The sequence below is a fragment of the Canis aureus genome, chromosome 10, assembly GCF_053574225.1.
Source record: "Canis aureus isolate CA01 chromosome 10, VMU_Caureus_v.1.0, whole genome shotgun sequence".
Lineage (NCBI taxonomy): Eukaryota > Metazoa > Chordata > Mammalia > Carnivora > Canidae > Canis > Canis aureus.
Genome location: NC_135620.1, coordinates 58,770,058 through 58,790,580, shown reverse-complemented (window position 1 = coordinate 58,790,580; position 20,523 = coordinate 58,770,058). Strand labels below are relative to the sequence as shown.

The window sequence follows — 20,523 nt, the reverse complement described above, 5'->3', positions numbered from 1 at the left end:
TTAAAGGAAGAAGTATTTTAAGGCATTTAACTTCTATGCAAATCAAACACATTTTTTCTGTATAGGCTGTCACTACTAAATGAGTATTGAAAGCAAAAACAAAGAAAAACCAGAAAGCACAGGATAAAAACATGTAGAATTGCAGAAAAGAGTCCATAACTAGAAGACCACACATGGAACAAACCCAATTTCTATCCTACTCTTAAGGTCTTATGTAAATCAGCTGCTTTGTTTTTATTCTTCTTCTTTCCCATCCTCTCAATTATTTGTTAATAATAATTCTGGATTTAAGGCAACCTAGTAGAATTTCTCATTTGGTGAAATTCTCAGGCACTTGGTGAAACAGGTCATTTTAACTGCTTAATGTTGGCAATGAATTCAAAGTCAAAGTACTATCTCACCAGTAGACCATTTGGAATTTGAAATTCTACACATTGTTTTAGGTATAAATTAGGTATTTTATAAATAAGATGACCGTCTCAATCAAATCAGCACTAGTTATAGAAATTTAATCATGTAGTTTTTCCCAGTGGCAAGTGATTAGGTCTTTAGTTGATTTGATGTTCCATGAATTGAGAAATCTAAGAATCAAAAGAGTTGGAAAATGAATTTTGTCATTTCTTCTTCCTCATCCTCTGGCTCTGCTTCAATCTTTTTCATCTTCTCTGTACATGTGCTTCCTCAAATGTTGCATAAATATATATATATTTTTTAATACCTGTCAGCTTTCCTACAGAGAAATTTAATTGCCAGCAAACTATGTAAACTGCCTTCTTCTCATAATCACCCAGTTCCTCTGATGATATATAAACCTAAGTTTGTTGAGCCCAAACCCAAGTTTGTTGAGTCCCACTGGCAGAAACTCAAATAATGCAGTAATAAAATGCAAATAAGACCAAGTATTAGAATAGTATCATATGTGAGAAACCTCAGAACTCAAACCTTTTGTTTTTGAAGGAATTGCTGGTGATGGGCAATTCAAAACTAAATAGCAAGAGACTGATATCAACGACTCTTTCCAGAAAAACCAACATATCTTCATTGTTGTTACTGTCCTCACAACTGTCACAGTGTTTAGGTAGATAAGAGAGCTGCTTAATCACATGGAAGCCCAGTTTCTCTATACATGCACATAAAGTATCAGGTTCACACTAAATGATATGAACAGCATTTAGCTGCATCATTATGGTGGTGATTAATACACACAGAATAACATAAACAGTAGCTACAAACTATCAAAAGGCATTATTCCTAAATATTCTTCAACCAAGGGGCTGAGTGGTAACATCTCCTTCTATCCTAAATGACACTTTAGGTACTGGTTATCCACAGAGTGTAGTGAGTATAGTACATCTGAAATTACAAAACTGCCTCTAAAAAAGTACTTATTCTCTCACATTTATGAAACATTTATTAATGGTCTACTATGTGCCAAGCACTATGTACTATGTGCTAGGTACTCAGGATATAGTAAAAGCAAGATTGCAAAGAAACTCTGGATGATGGCCTAAATGTTTCCTCTAATTTTTCAATTTTGACTTCCCTATGAATTACTGGATCATTAGCACTGAAAATAAAACGTCAAAAATAATCTGGTTTTGGAGACAGGGAATGGTATAAGAGCCTCCTACATACATGAAATGGTGAAAACTGGACAGGTATAACATCTCTTAGATTCTAATTTATAATTTATTAAGATTTAAAAGCATCTTAGAACATACAAAATATAACAAGATAGCATAAATTAAAAGGGAAACAAAAAAGGAAAAATGAAGGGAGCAATTATAAAATAAAGCCAGGACAGTTAAAAACTTTGGCTTTTGGTAGTTAAAAAAAATTCAGACGTAAGCATTCCAGTAAATAACTGAAGTAGAGAAACCTTATCAGTTATTCTAGCCAATATCCTTTTAATGAGATTTTAAAAAGACCAACTGCTTTCAAGTACTATTATGTATTAAACCAAGAATTTTTTTTCAGGGTTCAATTATCAGTTACATTCTTAAAAAAGATATGATGAAAAGTTCTGCTGGACCGTTTCTTAGAGTACCATTTCACAAAAGCTGATAGCATGACCCTCAATGCAGGGTTTTTTTTTTTTTTTTTAATGTTGTCTGTTAAATTCAGAAAACTGAGCTGATAGATCTAAAGTCCCTATGAAAGAAAATCAGAATGCCAAAGAAAGAGGTATGCCTGGTTAGGCTACTCTTGCACCCGGACATGAAGGGGGTATCCTCTGCAAATTAGGATGAAATTTTCAATATATAGACAAATAGGTACTTAGAAGTTCCACTCTATATAGCATAGCTTCAAAATTTTTATCCCATGAAACTTTATCTACATGCATTTCTTTTTTTTTTTAAGATTTTTATTTATTTATTCATGAGAGACAGAGAGAGAGAGAGAGAGAGAGAGAGAGAGAGACAGGCAGAGGGAGAAGCAGGCTCCATGCGGGGAGCCCAATGCAGGACTCGATCCCGGGACTCCAGGATCACGCCCCGGGTGGAAGGCAGGCTCTAAACCACTGAGCCACCCAGGGATCCCCTCTACATGAATTTCTAGGCATGCCCAGGGTCCAAGAATTCAACATACTGAAATAGGACGTGATCCCTGGAAACTTATGTATCTGCAATAGTTATACAAGATGGTGAACTGCATTACTATGAACAAGAGTAAGACTTAGTACGTTACCACCAACAGTCATGGATCTGGTCAAAGAAGGCTGTAGTAAAGTTTCTTCATCATTAAATTGTTTCTTAAGTTCTTCTACAGATTCCAGATGGAGTTGAAGAAATTCTGCTGTTGCTGCTGATGCTTCTTCTTTAACAGGATCTATCATTCTCTTTAGAAGTACTAGGTCATCCTTTCGGACTTTCAAACAAAGTTTCTCCATTTCTCGAATATTGGAACGGAGTTGCTATAAAAGAAAAAAAAATCATTAAAGCCACCATCTGTTAAAATACCTTTATTTTCAGAGGTAATCTGTGATAATGATCATGAATGGAAATGATTTCCAGTGTCCTCTACAACAAAAGCTACCTATAACATTTTTCTATTTTTCATGTCTTTAATCAAATTGAGCTTAAGAACTCATATTCTCATGTTTTGAATTTATTTAGCATTTTTTCCTTCATTAAATGTGATTATTACAAAGGTAACAAACACTCTTCATAATAAACCAAACAGTGTAGAACATATCAAGAAAAACTTAATGATTTCCCTCTTCACCAATCCAACCACCTCTTTTAACCCAGTCCTCCTACACATTTCCCAATGCTCATGCAAACATTAACATATATAGACTTTCCTTTTACAATGAAATGGATAACACTGTGCAGGATAATCTATAATTTGTTATTCCTCACCCCAGTGATGTAACAATACCATCATGGGTATACTGTACTCCATGGTATGGATGTATAATTACATAAAGGGTCACTGCATAAATAATAATTTATTAAATAATATTATTTATTAAATAATAATTTATGCAGTGACCCTTCCAAGTGATCAACAGTCATGCATGTTGTTTCCAAAACAGGAGTCCTTGAATATATCCTAATATACCATAACAGTATATATTAGTATTATAGTATATACATTGTACTGTATTTTGTAGAAATGATTCCCAAAAGTGAGAGTACTCAAAGGATCATGTGCTTTATTTCAATAGCTATTATCAGTAGCTAAAGTAAATAGTTACCTAAGTAAGAATTTATATTACCACCAAAGTATGAGTTTTCCCACATACTGCCAGTACTACATGGTTATCTCACTGTTGCTTTAATTGCATTTCTGAGTGAAGTTACTGGATTTATATCAAATTATTTCCTCCTTTTTTTAGAATCATCTACTGACATAATCATAAATTTTCCTCTAATATGCTGATACGAGTTATGGGTAGGTTTCATAATATAGAGCCATCTTTACGTTCCTGAGAAAAACTCTTCCTGATCACATATATAATTTTTTGGACTCTATTAGCTAATAAATTACTTGGACTTTAACACATGTCTGTCTATATGTGCGTGTGTCTATATTATCTTTACTAGATTTAAACTCACTATAAGAGGTTTGGGGTTGTGCTAGCTTCACAGAACGACGTGGGGAGTTTTCCATCTTTTCCAATGGCCTATACTTTGAAAACATAAAAACCAAAAATATTGTTTGACAATTAAATAGAACTTACTTGCATGAACGATCTGAGTATGATGCTTCTGAAAAATTATAGATCTCTATAGTATTGACCATATATTTTAGAATATACTTTAATATTTGTGTAATATCTTAAATTCTTCTCCCCTATTGAACTTCCACATATTCTAATGCAAGTTCTGTATAATAGGACAGAATGTATTAACTTCTTTAATTTCTCAAGTACCTACTCTGGGTGAAGTATTACATCCTATATTCTTACATTCCACATTATTAACTTATAGAAAAATCAGATCAAAGAAAACTTGCTTAGAATTTACTTAATTTTATCTAGTAGCAAAGCTTAGTTAAATTAAAACCCGGGTATTTTTTTATTAAGTTTTCATTTTAATTCCAGCATAGTTAACATGTAGTATTATATTAGTTTCCTGTGTACAAGACAGCAATACAACAATTCCATACAATACCCAGTGCTCATCCCAAGTACACTCCTTAATCCCCATCACATATTTAACCCATTCTCCCACCTCCCTCCCTTCTAGTAACCATCAGTTTGTTCTCAGTTTATAGTTTGTTTCTAGGTTTCTCTTTTCTCCTTTGCTGGTTTTGTTCCTTAAATTCCACATATGAGTGAAATCATATGGTTTTGTCTTTCTCTTATTCTATTTAGCATTGTACTCTCTAGCTCCATCCATGTTGTTCCAAACGGTAAGATTTCATTCTTTTTTTGGTAATGGGTGAATAATATTCTGGTATGTGTGTATCACATCTTCTTTATCCATTCATCTATCCATGGGCACCTGGCCTGCTTCCATAATTTAGCTATTGTAAATACTACTACTATAAACATAGGGGTGCGTGTATCTCTTTGAATTAGGGCTTTTGTATTTTGGGGGTAAATAACCAGTATTGCAATACTGGATTGTAGGGTAGTTCTATTTTTAACTTTCTGAGGAGCCTCCTTACTGTTTCCGCAGTGGCTGCACCAGTTTGCATTCCCATCAACAGTGCATGAGGATTCATTTTTTTTCCATATCCTCACCAGTGCTTATTTCTTGTGTTTTTGATTTTAGCATTCTGACAAGATAATTGATTTCTCTGACAAGTGTAAGGTGACATCTCATTGTAGTTTTGTTTTACATTTCCCTGATAATGAGTGATGTTGTGTATTACTTCATGTGTCTGTTGGCCATCTGGATGTCTTCTTTGAAGAAATGTCTGTTCATGTTTTCTGTCAACTTTTAATTGGATTGTTTGTTTTCGGGGTGTTGAATTGTATCAGTTCTTTATCTTTTGGATACCAACTCTTTATTGGATATGTCATTTGCAAATATCTTCTTGCATTCAGTAGGTTGCCTTTTAGCTTTGTTGATTGTTTCCTTTGCTGTGCAGAAGCTTTTTATTTTGATGTAGTCCCAATAGTTTATTTTTTTATTTCCCTTGCCTTAGGATATCTATCTAGAAAAATGTTGCTATGGCCAATATTAGAAAAATTACTGCCTGTGCTCTCTTCTAGGATTTTTTTTTTTCCTTCTAGGATTTTTATGAAAACCTACGTATTGGGATCCCTGGGTGGCGCAGCGGTTTAGCGCCTGCCTTTGGCCCAGGGCGCAATCCTGGAGACCTGGGATCAAATCCCACGTCGGGCTCCCGGTGCATGGAGCCTGCTTCTCCCTCTGCCTATGTCTCTGCCTCTCTCTCTCTCTCTCTCTGTGTGTGACTATCATAAATAAATAAAAATTAAAAAAAAAAAGAAAGAAAACCTACGTATTCTTAAAAGTCCAGCAATCTTCCCATTAAACTATAACCATAATTCATATATATGGTACCTTAATATAATCTAAGGTATTTATTTTATTCTAGCAAAATTAAAAACAATTCTGGAAAAAATAGTTTAGCTACAACCTAATGTATCTTGTGAGATATTCTGGGTGAATAAAAAAAGTTGTGTTTCCATCTTGCCATGACTCTATATTTTCTTTAACCTTCTGTCACTCTTATGTGAACTAGAAAACCTAAGGATAACTGTACTGTAAGTTTAAAATATGTGATATAGGGGATCCTTGGGTGGCTCAGCGGTTTAGCACCTGCCTTTGGCCCAGGGCACGATCCTGGAGTCCCGGGATAGAGTCCCACGTCGGGCTCCCGGCACGGAGCCTGCTTCTCTCTCTGCCTGTGTCTCTGCCTCTCTCTCTCTCTCTCATAAATAAATAAATAAATAAATAAATCTTTAAAAAAATAAAATAATAAAATAAAATAAAATATGTGATATGCAAGCATTACTACGGAAAAATCATAGAACATAGAGGCATATGTGATCATCTAATACAATCTTATGATTTTACAAGAGGGAAACTGGACTCCAGATGGAACACAGTGGCAGAATTAGGTCTAGTGTCCAGTTTTCAAGTCCTGGAACAATACTATTTCTAACATACCACCAATTCTTGGCTGTGCAATTCCTTTCTGAACTACAGTTGTAAAGCTTGGTTACGTAGTTGCCACATAGTCCACAAAATATTTTAGGCAGTATTATCTTGGAGAAGCATTAAAGTTTCTGCAGCTAACGACCATTTGCTTATGACATTCTTCCTCTCTTATAGAATTTGTATATGTTTATGTCCCCAAATTATAGTGTCTGGAATTCTATTGCTAAGGGTAGAGAGGAAAATGTTAAAAGAAAGAAAACATCCACTGAACTATAAAATCTGACACTAAAGTAACAAAAACAAAAATAATGGCTAAATTTCTATTAACACTTACTATAAGCTGTCCATTGTACTATGTATTTACCTTTATCTTTTTTACCTCCACAGCTTACCTTTAAGCAGATATTACTACTATGCTCATTTGGCAGAAAATTAAAGACATTTTTAAGTTTTTTTAAAAATATTTTACCTATTTATTCATGGGGGGGGGGGGGAGGCAGAGATACAGGCAGAGGGAAAAGCAGGCTCCCCAGAGGGAGCCCAATGCAGGACTTGATCCCGGACCCCAGGATCCAAAGGCAGATGCTCAACCGCTGAGCCACCAAGGCGTCCCCCACAAGACATTTTTTTTAAAAAGCCCAGGATTACACTTCTAGTAAAAAGTACAGCCAGGAATTAAATCCAGGCTACAGAGCATATGTTCTCAACAACTTTTGTACATAGCTATACTATCCAACAGAAATATAATGCAAGCCATAAATGTAAGGTGTATATATATATATATATATATATATATATATATATATATATATAATATTTAAACTTTATAATAGTCACATTAAAAAGTAAAAAGAAACAAGTTAAGTTTAATGTTTTATTTAACCAAATACATTCAAAATATTACCATTTCAACATGTGATCAATATAAAACTTATTAATGAAATATTTTACATTCATAGCACATCTCAATTCAAACTAGCCACATTTTTTTCAAAGGGGACTTGAAGTCATGACCCTGAGATCAAGACCTGACCTGAGATCAAGAGTCAGACATTTAATAGACTAAGCCACCCAGGTACCCCCAAATTAACCACACTGTAAGTGCTCAACAATTAAATGTGGCTAGGAGCTACCGTATTAGACAGCACAGCAACAGAATCGCTCCAAAATCAAATAAAAGGAACAGGATAGTAAGGCCATATGTGAAAAATATAAAGTAGGTATTTCTGCCTCTGGGTGTAGCAAGATAGATAATTCAAACTAACCCTCTCACCAATGACTAGTTAAAGCATTGGCAATGAAACAAATGACAAAGAAACAAAATTCAAAGGCATCAAAAAGCAAATAAAATAGTAAAAAGTTTGTAGGCCATGAACTAGACAAAGGTGGAAAACCACAGGTGAGTCCTGAACTCAAAGCCACATCTGCTTGGAGGTATTTATTTACCAGAGTGTTTGACAGCCTCACAAATTTCTGGGTAAAATACTCAATGCGGGGGCCTGCTAAATATAACCACTATGGTGCTTTGAGCTGGGATCTGAAAGAGCTGTACCCAGAGAACACAGGTGATCCTGAAATAAATCAGCCCTCACATGAACTATAGTTTGGCTTCCAGTCTTTTGGGTAGTGTATAAAAATTTTAATCCTTGAAACTATATAAAGATAATCGTGGGGCAGCGTGGGTGGGTCAGCGGCTTGTGCTGCCTTCAGCCCAGGGTGTGATCCTGGAGACCCAGGATCGAGTCCCACGTCAGGCTCCCTGCACAGGGCCTGCTTCTCCCTCTGTGTCTCAGCCTCTCTTGCTGTCTCTCTGTGTCTCTCCTGAATAAATAAATAAAATCTTTAAAAAAAAAAAGGTAATTGTAGAAAATCAGTACCCCAGGGGCTTAGAGGCAGTAAATGAAATCCTCTCTAGGGGAAGATAATATTATCCCTATCCTCAAATAATTTCTATAAATAAGTTTTCAAATATAATGCCCACCAAAGATAATTAAGCACAGAAGGACAAACACAACATGGAGAAAGAATAGCAGAAACAATAGACAATAGGAGCATCCAAAGGGACATTTGATATGCATAAAAGCAAATGTAGCCTAAAAAACTATGGTTACTTTGTCCAAAGATATAAAAACCAAGCTTGGAAATTCAGCAAACAATGGAATTATAAAAAGCAAAATACAGGTTTTTAGAAAGAATGAATATTCTATAGTTTAAAAATAGAGTATAGAGGGGTACCTGGGTGTCTCAGTTAAATGTCTGAGTCTTGATTTTGGCTCAGGTCATGATCTCATGGGTAAATCAAGCACTGTGTTGGGCTCTATGTTCAGTGGGGAGTCTGCTTGAAGATTCTCTCCCTCTGCCTCTCCCCCCATGTGCTCTTTCTCTCTTTCTAAAATAAATAAATAAATCTTTAAAAATAAAGTATACAAAAGAAAAAATGTAATAAGAGTTTAGCTGTGGAGCACCTGGGTGGCTCAGTCAGTTAAGCATCTGCCTTCAGCTCAGGTCCTGATCCTAGGGTCCTGGGATCGAGCCCCACCTGCTCTCCATCTCCCTCTGCCTGTCACTCCCCCTGGCTTGTGTTCTCATCCTGTCAAATAAATACATAAATAATTTTTTTAAATAGCTGCATATTAGACCAACTCAAGACTTAGTAAACTGAAAACTAGATATGAAGAAACAATGTAAAACTATGTAAAAAAGAAACTACGTGAAAAATATAGAGGAGAGATAAAAGACATAGGATATAGTTAGAGAAGAATACAATATACATCTACTTAGAATCCTAGAAAAGTACACAAAATAAATTTGAATAGATAATGACTAAGATATCAAGCCACAGATTCAAGAAGGTCAACAAATCTCAATAAGCATAAATAAAAAGAAAAACATATAGCCAAATAGGGAAAAAAGAAAAGAGAGAGGGTAGGACCTCTCAGAAGGAGCTCAAAAGGAGCTAGAGGCAATACAAGTTCTTGCAAAATAGTCTTACCACTTCAGAGGCACTACTGCCAATGTTGCACATGCTGCAGTTAACCTTCAAACTAGATGTGTGTCTACTCTGTTATGTAACATCTGGTTCCTTCATCCAACATAACTAGTCCAACTTTTTTTCTTCTATCAGTCACATTCTGGGATCCAATATATAAATCCAACATTACATGTATTATGTATAACTGTTCTAAAGATTCTTATTTTCTGTGTACTCTATGTATTAGAATAGCATACACTGCCATATAATGTAAAAACAAAATCTATATATAAATAATGAAACCAACTATCCATGGGTTATATCAACAAAAACAATAAATCTTGAACAATGACAAAAAAAAAGCAGTGTCACACCCAGTAGGCAATAATAAAGATCAGAAAAAGAAACAGTAAGACTATAATATGACTTCTCAAAGCAACAAAAGCCAGAAGAGAGCAGAATGATACATTCAAAGTATGGAGAAAAAACTGCTATCAATCTAAAATTTTATACCCAGCAAATATATCTTTCAGGTAAAATGAATATAAAAACTGAAGGAATCTATCTCCAGGAAATACACAGTAAATATAAAGATGTCCTTCAGAAAGAATAATAATCAATCCAGATATTAAGTTGGAGATGCAGAAAGAAATGAAGTATATTTAAAAAATAGTAATAAGAAGAAAAAAAAACAGTAAAAGTATAAATCTACATGACCAGTAACTATACTAAAACAATAATATCTTTTAAATACATGTGTAAGATTAAAATAGCATTTAATCTTGGGGGGGGGCATATATACAACTAAAATATTTCAAGCTACCTATACAATCTATATTGTTTATGATGTATATTGTAATTTCTAAGAGTATATAATTCCAAAACTAACAAGAGAACAGTTGGGTCAGTAAAAAAAAAATACAAGTGAAGATGGGATATGAAAAAGAACACAGATTATGTGAAGGAAGTAGAAAGCACATAAGAGGCTGTAAGATCTAAACCTAAATACATCAACAATTACATTAAACATAAGTGGAATATTCCAGTTAACAGAAAAATTTTCAGACAGGAAAATATATGAAACTCAAGAAATACATCTAAAATACAAAGACAGTTCAAAAAAAGGGTAAAATAACAAACCATGTACAGCTGACCCTTGAACAACATGGGTTTGAATCTGCAGATTCAATAAATTAGACTAAATTTGAAAAAAGGTTCATTGTTTTGGTGGAACTTGACATGCTGAATCCAAAATGTATATGGAACTGCATATATAGGCTGATACTAGCTTTGAAGAAGATTAAGAAAACTTCCTCTATTAGATATCAATTGATTATAAAGCCACAATAATTAATACAGTGTGGTATTAGTGCAAGAATAGACAAATACACCAATGAGACAGACAGCCAAGAAACCACCCAAACATATATGCACTGAATTTACAACAAAGGTGGCACTGCAGAGAAGCATGATCTTTCCAAAACACAGTGCTTGGCCATTTGGGTATCCACATGGGAAAAAAATAAAACTGAACACACCACTTTACATGATACACAATAATCAACTAGATGGATTATAGACCTAAATGTGAAAGGCACCACAACAGAACATCTTTATGACATTAGGATAGGAAATACCTCTTATATGTGGCACAAAAAGCACCTAGAAAAAACTGATAGTCTTGACTATATTAAACTAAATGAACTTCTAGTCATCAAGGAATACAATAAAGACAGTAAAAGATTAACCACTAAGTGGAAGAAAACTGCAACACATACACTGATAAAGTGGTCACAGACAGAATAAAGAACTCATAGCTAAGAAAAAGACAAAAAACCTGTACAAATGTGGGCAAGAACTCTAAATGGGCACTGCTCATAAACAAAGAGTTACACACAGCACCTGGGTGGCTCAGTCAGTTGAGTGTCTGACTTGATTTTGCCTCAGGTCTTGATCTCAGAGTCATGAGGCCCTGTCGGGTTCCCAGCTCAACAGGGAGTCTGCTTCTCTGTCTCTCTCCCTCTCCCTGTTTGTGCTTTCTCTCTCTCTTAAGTAAATAAATAAATCTTCAAAAAAAGAAAAAAACACCCAAACAAACCCAGAGTTACTCAGTCTGACTAATAGGTAAAATTAAATTAAACCATAGTTAGCTACCCACCAGAATAAAGTTTGACTTTCCTAAATATTGGTGAGGATGTGGAGACCACAGGAATTCACATTCATTGCTGGAAGGAGTATAAAATTAGTACAATTATTTTGGAAAAGTTTGTCATTATACTACAGTTAAAATAAGGATGCCTAATGAACCAACAATTCCTGTCCTAGGAATACATTTAACAGGAATGTATGCATGCATATACAAGTAAAAATATACAAGAATGTTAATGGCATCTATAATAGAAAATGAAAACAAAACAAAGAAACCTAAAAATAACCCAAGTGACCATCAACATATCATAGTATATGCTTACCAAACACTATGGTAAACTCATACAATGGACTGTATACAGTAAAGAAAATGAATGAATACTGCTATAGGCAACAACACAGATAAATCTCAAGCCAGACACAAAGGATATATTCTGTTTATTTAAATTTATATAATGTTCAAAAACAGACTAAATTAATCTATAGCTTAATGAGACATTTTGGTTTTAAAACTATACAGAAATATTAACAAGCAATGACCACATAAATCAAGATAGTAATTACTTTTGGTGGAAGAAAAGCAGTTGTTATAGGAAAGAGGCTATAAAGGGTTTCTAGGATGCTGGCAATTTTCTACTTCTTGATCTGAATAGTAGTTATGTGAGTATTCCCACTACAATTTGGTTAGGTGTATATTTATGTTGTATATATTTACAGCACATATGTTATATTTCACAATAAAAAGTTTTAATAACATTTTTAGAAAAGAGCATTATATTAACCTGTATGGCCAATTAAGGATAGAAACAAGTGTTTTTCTTAAAGGAGTTTAAGACTAAGACTTTATTTATTTATTCATGAGAGATACAGAGAGGGGGCAGAGACACAGGCAGAGGGAGAAGCAGGCTCCGTCAGGGAGGCCAATGCGGGACTCAATCCTGGATCCCTGGATCACACCCTGAGTCAAAGGCAGACGATCAACTGCTGAGCCACCCAGGCGTCCCAAGGATAGAAACAAGTTTGAAAGCATTTGGGTAGGGGTAAAAATGAGTATCAACCTAAGTATGGAAGTATATTACCTATCACCTTGTTGGATAAAAGATTAATTCATTCATTTGACTATATTGTGCAGTTGTAAGGACAGAGACTATGCTTGTCTCTGACACTATACCATAGTGTCCTTAATGCCATATTTGATCCCTGATACATGGTTCAATTCAATAAATACGTAAATGAATGAATGCTTTCTTAATATTTTCCACAAAGTGGCAAAACAGTACTTCAACAACAAAAGAGATCTCCAACTCTCAAGAATGCAACTAGATCTGTTTCCTAAGAATGCATAATATAAGCCACTAAGCATATGAAACATTTCATCTTTCATTAGCTGGAAGAAATAATGAAAGGAACCATTTTTTTGGAATTTATTCTGACATACAAGCATAAAATAGTGACGTGGAAATGAAACCCATGAGAAAAAGCAACCATACCACCTTGGAGTTCTTAATCGTTAAAAAAGGAATAATGGAAACACTGATACTTTAGAGAAGTGAATTAAGTTTTTTCTGGAGAAAATACCTCTGTGATACCATAGAAATTATATGTAATAGGAAGAACTTTTTTGAAAGAGAAAGATAGTTTCTAAAAGGTGAAATGCTGACACTATAAATAAAAAAAAATTAATCTGGTAAGAAAAGAAAGTGGCATCTAAAGAATCCACTATGGTTGTGTATGGTGTGCTATAAGTTCAGAATTTTAAGAGACTTGTTTAAAAAAAAGAAAGAAAGCCATGTGAACAAGGATGAATACAAAAGAGTGGTGTGAAACAAGGAGATTCATGTAAGTAAAGTAAGAGCCCAGAATGAGCGGAGGCTGAAGAAAAATGTTAAGAACAATAAAAAGGATTTAAAAAATACATGTAGAGCAAGAACAAGAAAGGAGGATTAGGTCTACTGCTTGGGGCAGATGGTATAATGTTAACAGATGATGCAGAGAAAGCACAACTACCAAATTCCTATATTGCTTTTGACTCTCTATTAAGGACAAATATTCAAAATGGAAAGGAGCATAAGAAACATACTCAAAGGAAATCTGAAATATCTTATTGTAAGAATCTAGACAGGCTTCATGAAGGAAGTGCAATTTGAGCTGTCCCTAAAGAATGTATTAGGAAAGCAGAAGATATTAAATAGGCCAAACTGGGGAAGGACAGAGGTGTAGTAGAAGGGTAGAAGTCTTCTAAATACTATATTTTGTCAATTTTAAGACACATCTTTCCCACATTCTAACATCTCTGAAATTGGAATGCATCTTAAAATAGATGTCAAAAAAAAAAAAAGCAATGGGCCATTCTTAACTGGCAGCACTTTTCTTCCTTGGAGGTACACAAAACAATGGTGTATCTTACAATAGATGGTACCTAAGATTTCATTTCCTCCCTGAGGTTCTATAGTACCTATGCCAATCAGAGTAGAGGTCAAAAACCTAAATCCTGATTAATCAGCTTATAAGTACCTCAAGGCAAAATTAAAATTTAAATTCAATTGAAGCTCATAATAATCTAAAATAATTTATCTTCTAATAGCACTCCATGACCATGGAGCCAAAACAGAGCCACTCAGGAGCCCCAGGAGCAGTATCTTTCTAAATGTTTTCTGAAATCTACTATCTCAGAATCTCTAAGGTACATCCTAGAAATCTGTGTTCTCAAGAAGTTCTGTATCACCATTGTTATGGAAACTAGGCTGATCAAGAGCATTCAGAAAGGTTTTATGGCAATGCGGGGGACTGCTCCAATCAAGCCTAATAAATCATAAAAGTAAGATCCGAAAGAATCAAAGTATTTTCAAGTATCTTAACTATATTTCATAATGAAACTCAAGAAGATTTATAGGAACATGAAAATACCTAGCACTCAAAAAAAAAAAAAAAATCTAGCATTCAGCCAGGCAAGGGCCTCCCAATCAAAGATCATTGGAAACACAGAGAAATAGGAAAATATGACCCATAATGAGAATAATCACTTGATTGAAACTGACCCAGAATAAGCAGATATATTAGAATAAGCAGAAAAGGATAGTAAAACAGTTATTATAAATGTATTCCATATGTTTAAAAAGTTAAGTAGAGACACAGAAGATATAAAGAGACCCAAATCAGGGCACCTGGCTGACTCAGTCAGTAGAGCATGCAACTCTTGATCTCAGGATCCTGAGTTCAAGCCCCATGCTAGGGGTAGAGCCTACTTAGTAAAAAGAGAGAGAGAGAGAAAGAGAGAGAGAGACCTCCCCCAAAATCAAGGTTCTAGAATTTAAAAATGTAAGATGTGTGATTAAAAATGCACTGAATATATTAACAGCAGATTGGATGCTGCTGCTAAGACTAATAAACATGAAGGCACAGAAATAACACCAATCAAAATGAAACACACGGAGAAAGAAGAATCCAAAAAAAAAAGTTAAAAGCTTCAGTAAGTTGTAAGATAACCTCAAGCAGTCTAACACATGTGTAATTGGAGTCTCTGAAGAAGAGGAGAAATAGGAAGGGACAGAAAAATATTTAAAAAATAATAGCCAAAATTTTTCAAATTTGATGTAAACTATAAACCTAAAGATCCATGATGTTCTACAACTTGAAAGCACAAGAATTGTGAAGAAAATGTCACCAAAGTTCATCATAATTGAAGTACTCAAAGCCAGGGATAAAGGGAAAACTATAAAAGCAACCAGAGAATAAAGACATATTACACAATGAAAATAGTAAGTTTCATAGGTAGCAGGATAAGGAGATACAACAGAATAAAAAATACTCAATTCAAAATAAAACTGAAACATCAATCACAAATTAAAATTACAATTTCATAAAACAGCTTGGCACTTTCTTAAATAGTTAAGGAGTAACAATAATATGATCCAGCCATTCCCATAAGTATTTATTCAAGAGAAATGAAATCCTTTGTTCATACAAGGTCCTGTACTCAAAATGTTCGTAGCAGCTTTATTTTTAATAACTCTAAACTGGAAACAATCCAAATTTTTATCACAGATAAACAAGCTGTGGTATACTCATACAACAGAATACCTACTCAACAATGGAAAGGAATGAAATAACGATACACATTGTAATATGAATGAACCTCAAAATATTTATACAGAGTGAAAGAAGCCAGACAAAATAAGTGCTTATTTCATGATTCTATTTATATAAAATTCTAGGAAATCCAAACGCTGTACAGTGATTGCTTGGGTACTCAGTGTGTGTGTGTCTGTGTGTGTGTGCATGCATGCACATGCATGGACAGAGTACAGAATGAAAAGGAGTGCAGAAGGATGTGGGAGGGAGAAGCCAGAAGAGTTTCAATGGGGTATGAAGGAACTTTTTGAGGCAATGCATATATTAATTATCTAGACTGTAGTGACAGTCTCATGGTACACATGTCAAAGTTATCAAATTGTGTAATTATATGTCAATTACATCTCAATAAAATTGGAAAAAAGAAAAATACAAAACAGTATCATTTATTATTTATGAACAGTTAAATGCATAGAAATAATAGTTGTTGCTGGCTGGCTCAGTTAGTAGAGTGTGCAAGTCTTGATCCTGGGGTTGTGCATTCCAGCTCCACATTGGGAACAGAGCTTACTTTAAACAATAAAAGTAATTTTTAAAAAAAGATGATAAATACTTAAATCAAGAGAAAATATTTTCTTCAGATCAAGATAAGAACAAAGTAAATGGAATCAAGGAAAGGTACACAAGGGATTTCAGTGGTATTTCTTTTTTTTTTCCCCAGTGGTATTTCTAAAGTGCCTTTAAAAAAAAGGGGGGGGGGGGAGGAGCACCTGGGTAGCTCAGTCAGTTAAGCATCAGACTCTTAATTTCAGCTCAGGTCAATGATCTCAGGGTTGTAAGACAGAGCATGGAGTCTGCTTAAGACTCTCTCACTCTCTCTCCCTCCCTCTTTGCCCCTTCCTCCTCTAAAAAATAATAATTATAATAAAATTTTTTAAATAAAAATTTCTTAAAATTTCAAAATTATTTTAATACTAATTATATTAAAAATTTTTTTAAAAGGAAAAGCTGTGACAAAATGTTAATATTTAACAAAGTTGGGTGAGGAGTACATAAGTGTTACATTATTTTTATATTTTCCATATCTTGTATGTTTGAAGTGTGTGTGTGCATAATTTGTCAAAAAGTTACTTCATTGATTAGGTTGATATCAGGGTAGGTCCTTATTCCTGTCAAGCTTTTAAGTTCAGAACCCTCATTTACCAGGGCTATAAAGAGAATAGATAAAAATCTTAACATATTAGGTCTCTGAGATCCTAAACAAAATTGTTTACACATGTGCAGGTCTGCATTTTTCTAAAAAGTAAACCCAAGGGCACCTGGATGGCTCAGTCAGTTGAGCACCCAACTCTTGATTTCAGCTCAGGTTATAATCTCAGGGTCATGAGATGGAGTCTGGAGTGGGGATCTGTGCTTAGTGCAGAGTCTGCTTGTTCTTCTCTCTGCCCTTCCCCTTGCTCAAATGTGCTCTTTCTCCAAAAAACAAAACAAAAAACCTTTAAAAAGTAAACCCATACTATCCTGATTATTACATTAGCCATCTAACTATATTCTTATTTCCATCTTTGTTCCCTTAGAATTTGTACTTTTCTGAATAATTGTCAAGATAATTTTTTAATTTAAATTCAATTAGTCAACATATAGTACATTAGTCTCAGATGTAGTGTTCAACAATTTATCAGTTGCATATAACACCCAGTGCTCATATCACATGCCTTCCTTAAAGCCCATCACCCAGTTACCCCATCCCCCTACCCAGCTAAACTCCAGCAACCCTCAATTTGTTTCCTATAGTTGAGTTTCTCATGGTTTTTCTCCCTCTGATGACTTCCCATTCAGTTTTCCCTCCCTTCTTCTATGATCCTCTGTGCTGTTTCTTCTATTCCACATGAGTGAAACCGTATGATAATTGTCTTTCTGATTGACTTATTTCACTCAGCATAATACCCCCCAGTTCCAACCAGGTCGATATAATTGGTAGGTATTCACCCTTTCTGATGGCTGAGTAATAGTCCACTGTGTGTGTGTGTGTGTGTGTGTGTGTATACATACATACCACATCTTTATCCATTCATCTGTCAATGGACATTTTGGCTCATTCCACAGTTTGGCTATGGTGAACATTGCTACTATAAACACTGGGGTGCAGGTGCCCCTTCAAACTACATTTGAATCTTTGGGGTAAACACCCAGTAGTACACTTGCTGGGTCACAGGGTAGTTCTATTTTCAACTTTTTGAGGAACTTCCATACTGTTTTCCAGAGTACCTGCACCAGTTTGTATTCCCACCTACAGTGTAAGGAGAGTCCCCGTTCTCCACATCCTTACCAACATTTATTGTTTCCTGTCTTGTTAATTTTAGCCATTTTGACTGGCATAAGGTGGTACCTCATTGTGGTTTTTATTTGTATTTTCCTGATGCCAAGTGATGTTCAGCATTTTTTCTTTTCATGTGTCTGTTGGCCATTTGTATGCATTCTTTAAAATAATGTCTGTTCATATCTTTTGCCCATTTACTGACTGGGCTGTTTGTTTCTGGGGGTGTTCAGTCGGTACGTTCTTTAAAAAAAAAAAAGATTTATTTATTTATGAGAGACAGAGAGAGGCACAGACATAGGCAGAAGGAGAAGCAGGCTCCTCACAGGGAGCCCCATGTGGGACTCGATCCCAGATTCTGGGATCACAACCTGAGCTGAATGTAGGTGCCCAACTGCTGAGCCACCCAAGCATCCCAAGTTGGTATGTTCTTTATAGGTCTTGGATACTGGCCCTTTATCTTATATGTCATTTGCTAACATATTCTCCCATTCCATAGATTGACCTTTAGTTTTGTTGACCGTTTCCTTGGCTGTGTAGAAGCATTTTATCTTGCTGAAGTCCCAATAGTTCATTTTTGCTTTTGTTTCCCTTGCTTTTGGAGATGTGTTCAGCAAGAAGTTGCTGTGGCTGAGGTCGAACAGGTTCTCCTCAGGATTTTGATGGATTCATGTCTCACATTTAGGTCTTTCACCCATTTTGAGTTTATCTTTGTGTATGGTGAGAAAAAATGGTCCAGCTTCATTCTTCTGCATATGGCTGTCCAATTTTCCCAGCACCATTCATTGAAGAGACTGTCCTTTTTCCATTGGATATTCTTTCCTGCTTTGTCAAGGATTAGTTGAACATAGAGTTCAGGGTCCATTTCTGGGTTCTCTAGTCTGATCTATTGATCTATATGTCTGTTTTTTGTCAGTACCATACTGTCTTGATGATCACAGCTTTGTAACAGAGCTTGAAGTCAAGCATTGTGATGTCACCAGCTTTGGTTTTCTTTTTCAACATTTGTCTAGCTATTTGGGGTCTTCCCTGGTTCCATACAAATTTTAGGATTATTTGTTCCAGCCCTGTGAAAAATGTAGATGCTATTTTGATAGGGATTGCACTGAATGTGTAGATTGCTCTGGATAACATAGACATTTTGACAATATTTATTCTTCTAATCCATAAGCATGGAATGTTTTTTCCATTTCTTTGTGTCTTCCTTCAATTTCTTTCATTAAGTGTTCTTCTGTAATTTTAGAGTACAGATCCTTTAGATCCTTTACTTCTTTGGTCAGATTTATTTCTAGGTATCTTATGGTTTGGGTGCAACCACAAATGAGATTGATTCTTTAATTTCTCTTTCTTCAGTCTCAGTGTATAGAAATGCAATTGATTTCTGTGCATTGATTTTGTATCCTACCACATTGCTGAATTCCTGTATGAGTTCTAGCAATTTTGGGGTAGAGCCTTTTGGGTTTTCCATATAAACTACCATGTCATCTGTGAAGAGTAAGAGTTTGATGACTTCTTTGCCAATTTGAATGCTTTTTATTTATTTTATTTTTTTGTTGTCTGATTGCTAGGATTTCTAGCATCATGTTGAACGACAGTGGGCATCCCTTTTGTGTTCCTGACCTTAGGGGAAAAGCTCTCAGTTTTTCCCCATTGAGAATGATGTTTGCTGTGGGCTTTTTGTAGATAGCTCTTATGATGTTGAGGTATGTTCCCTCTATCCCACTACACTGTGGAAAGTTTTCATTCAGAAAGGATGCTATATTTTGTCAAATGCTTTTTCTGTATCAATTGAGGGGATCATATAGCTCTTGTCCTTTCTTTTATTAATGTGATGTATCACAGTGATTGATTTGCAATGTTGAACCAATCTTGAAGCCTAGGAATAAATCCCACTTGGTCCTGGTGAATAATCCTTTTAATATGCTCTTGGATCCTATTGGCTAGTATCTTGGTGACAATTTTGGCATTCATGTTCATCAGGGATATTGGTCTGTAATTCTCCTTTTTTTGATGAGGTCTTTGTCTGGTTTTGGGATCGAGGTAATGCTAGCCTCATAGAACAAGGATGGAAGCTTTCCTTCCATTTCTACTCTTTGAAACAGCTTCAGGAAAATAGGTACTAGTTCTTTCTTAAATGTTTGGTAGAATTCCCCTGGGAAGCCATCTGGCCCTGGACTCTTGTTTGTTGGGGATATTTTTGATTATTGTTTCTATTTCATCACTGGTTATGGATGGGTCTGTTCAGGTTTTCTATTTCTTCCTATTTCAGTTTTGGTAGTTTATATAAGTTTCCAGGAATGCATCCATTTCTTTCAGATTGCTTAATTTGCTGGTATATAATTGTTCACAATATGTTCTTAAAATTGTTTTCCTTGGTGTTGGTCATGATCTCTCCTCTTTCATTCATGATTTTATTAATTTGGGTCCTTTCTCTT

The 20,523-nt window shown here is 35.0% G+C and overlaps 1 protein-coding gene across 5 annotated transcripts in view; it reads right to left on the bottom strand.

Annotated features, from left to right (window-relative positions):
• Nucleotides 1-20,523, bottom strand: part of STX17 (syntaxin 17) — a 72,990-nt gene that overhangs the window by 28,051 nt on the left and 24,416 nt on the right. For 4 of the 5 annotated variants that reach the window (XR_013388169.1, XR_013388168.1, XM_077912698.1 and 1 more), the window contains exon 4: nt 2,689-2,914. Coding sequence is in view for 3 of the 5 variants with exons in the window: in XM_077912698.1 (XP_077768824.1) it covers nt 2,689-2,914 (226 nt within the window). In the remaining 2 variants the exon portion in view is untranslated. Of the gene's footprint in view, nt 1-2,688; nt 2,915-11,710; nt 11,778-20,523 lie in introns of all 5 variants that reach the window. The other variant, XM_077912700.1, reaches the window with a different exon arrangement.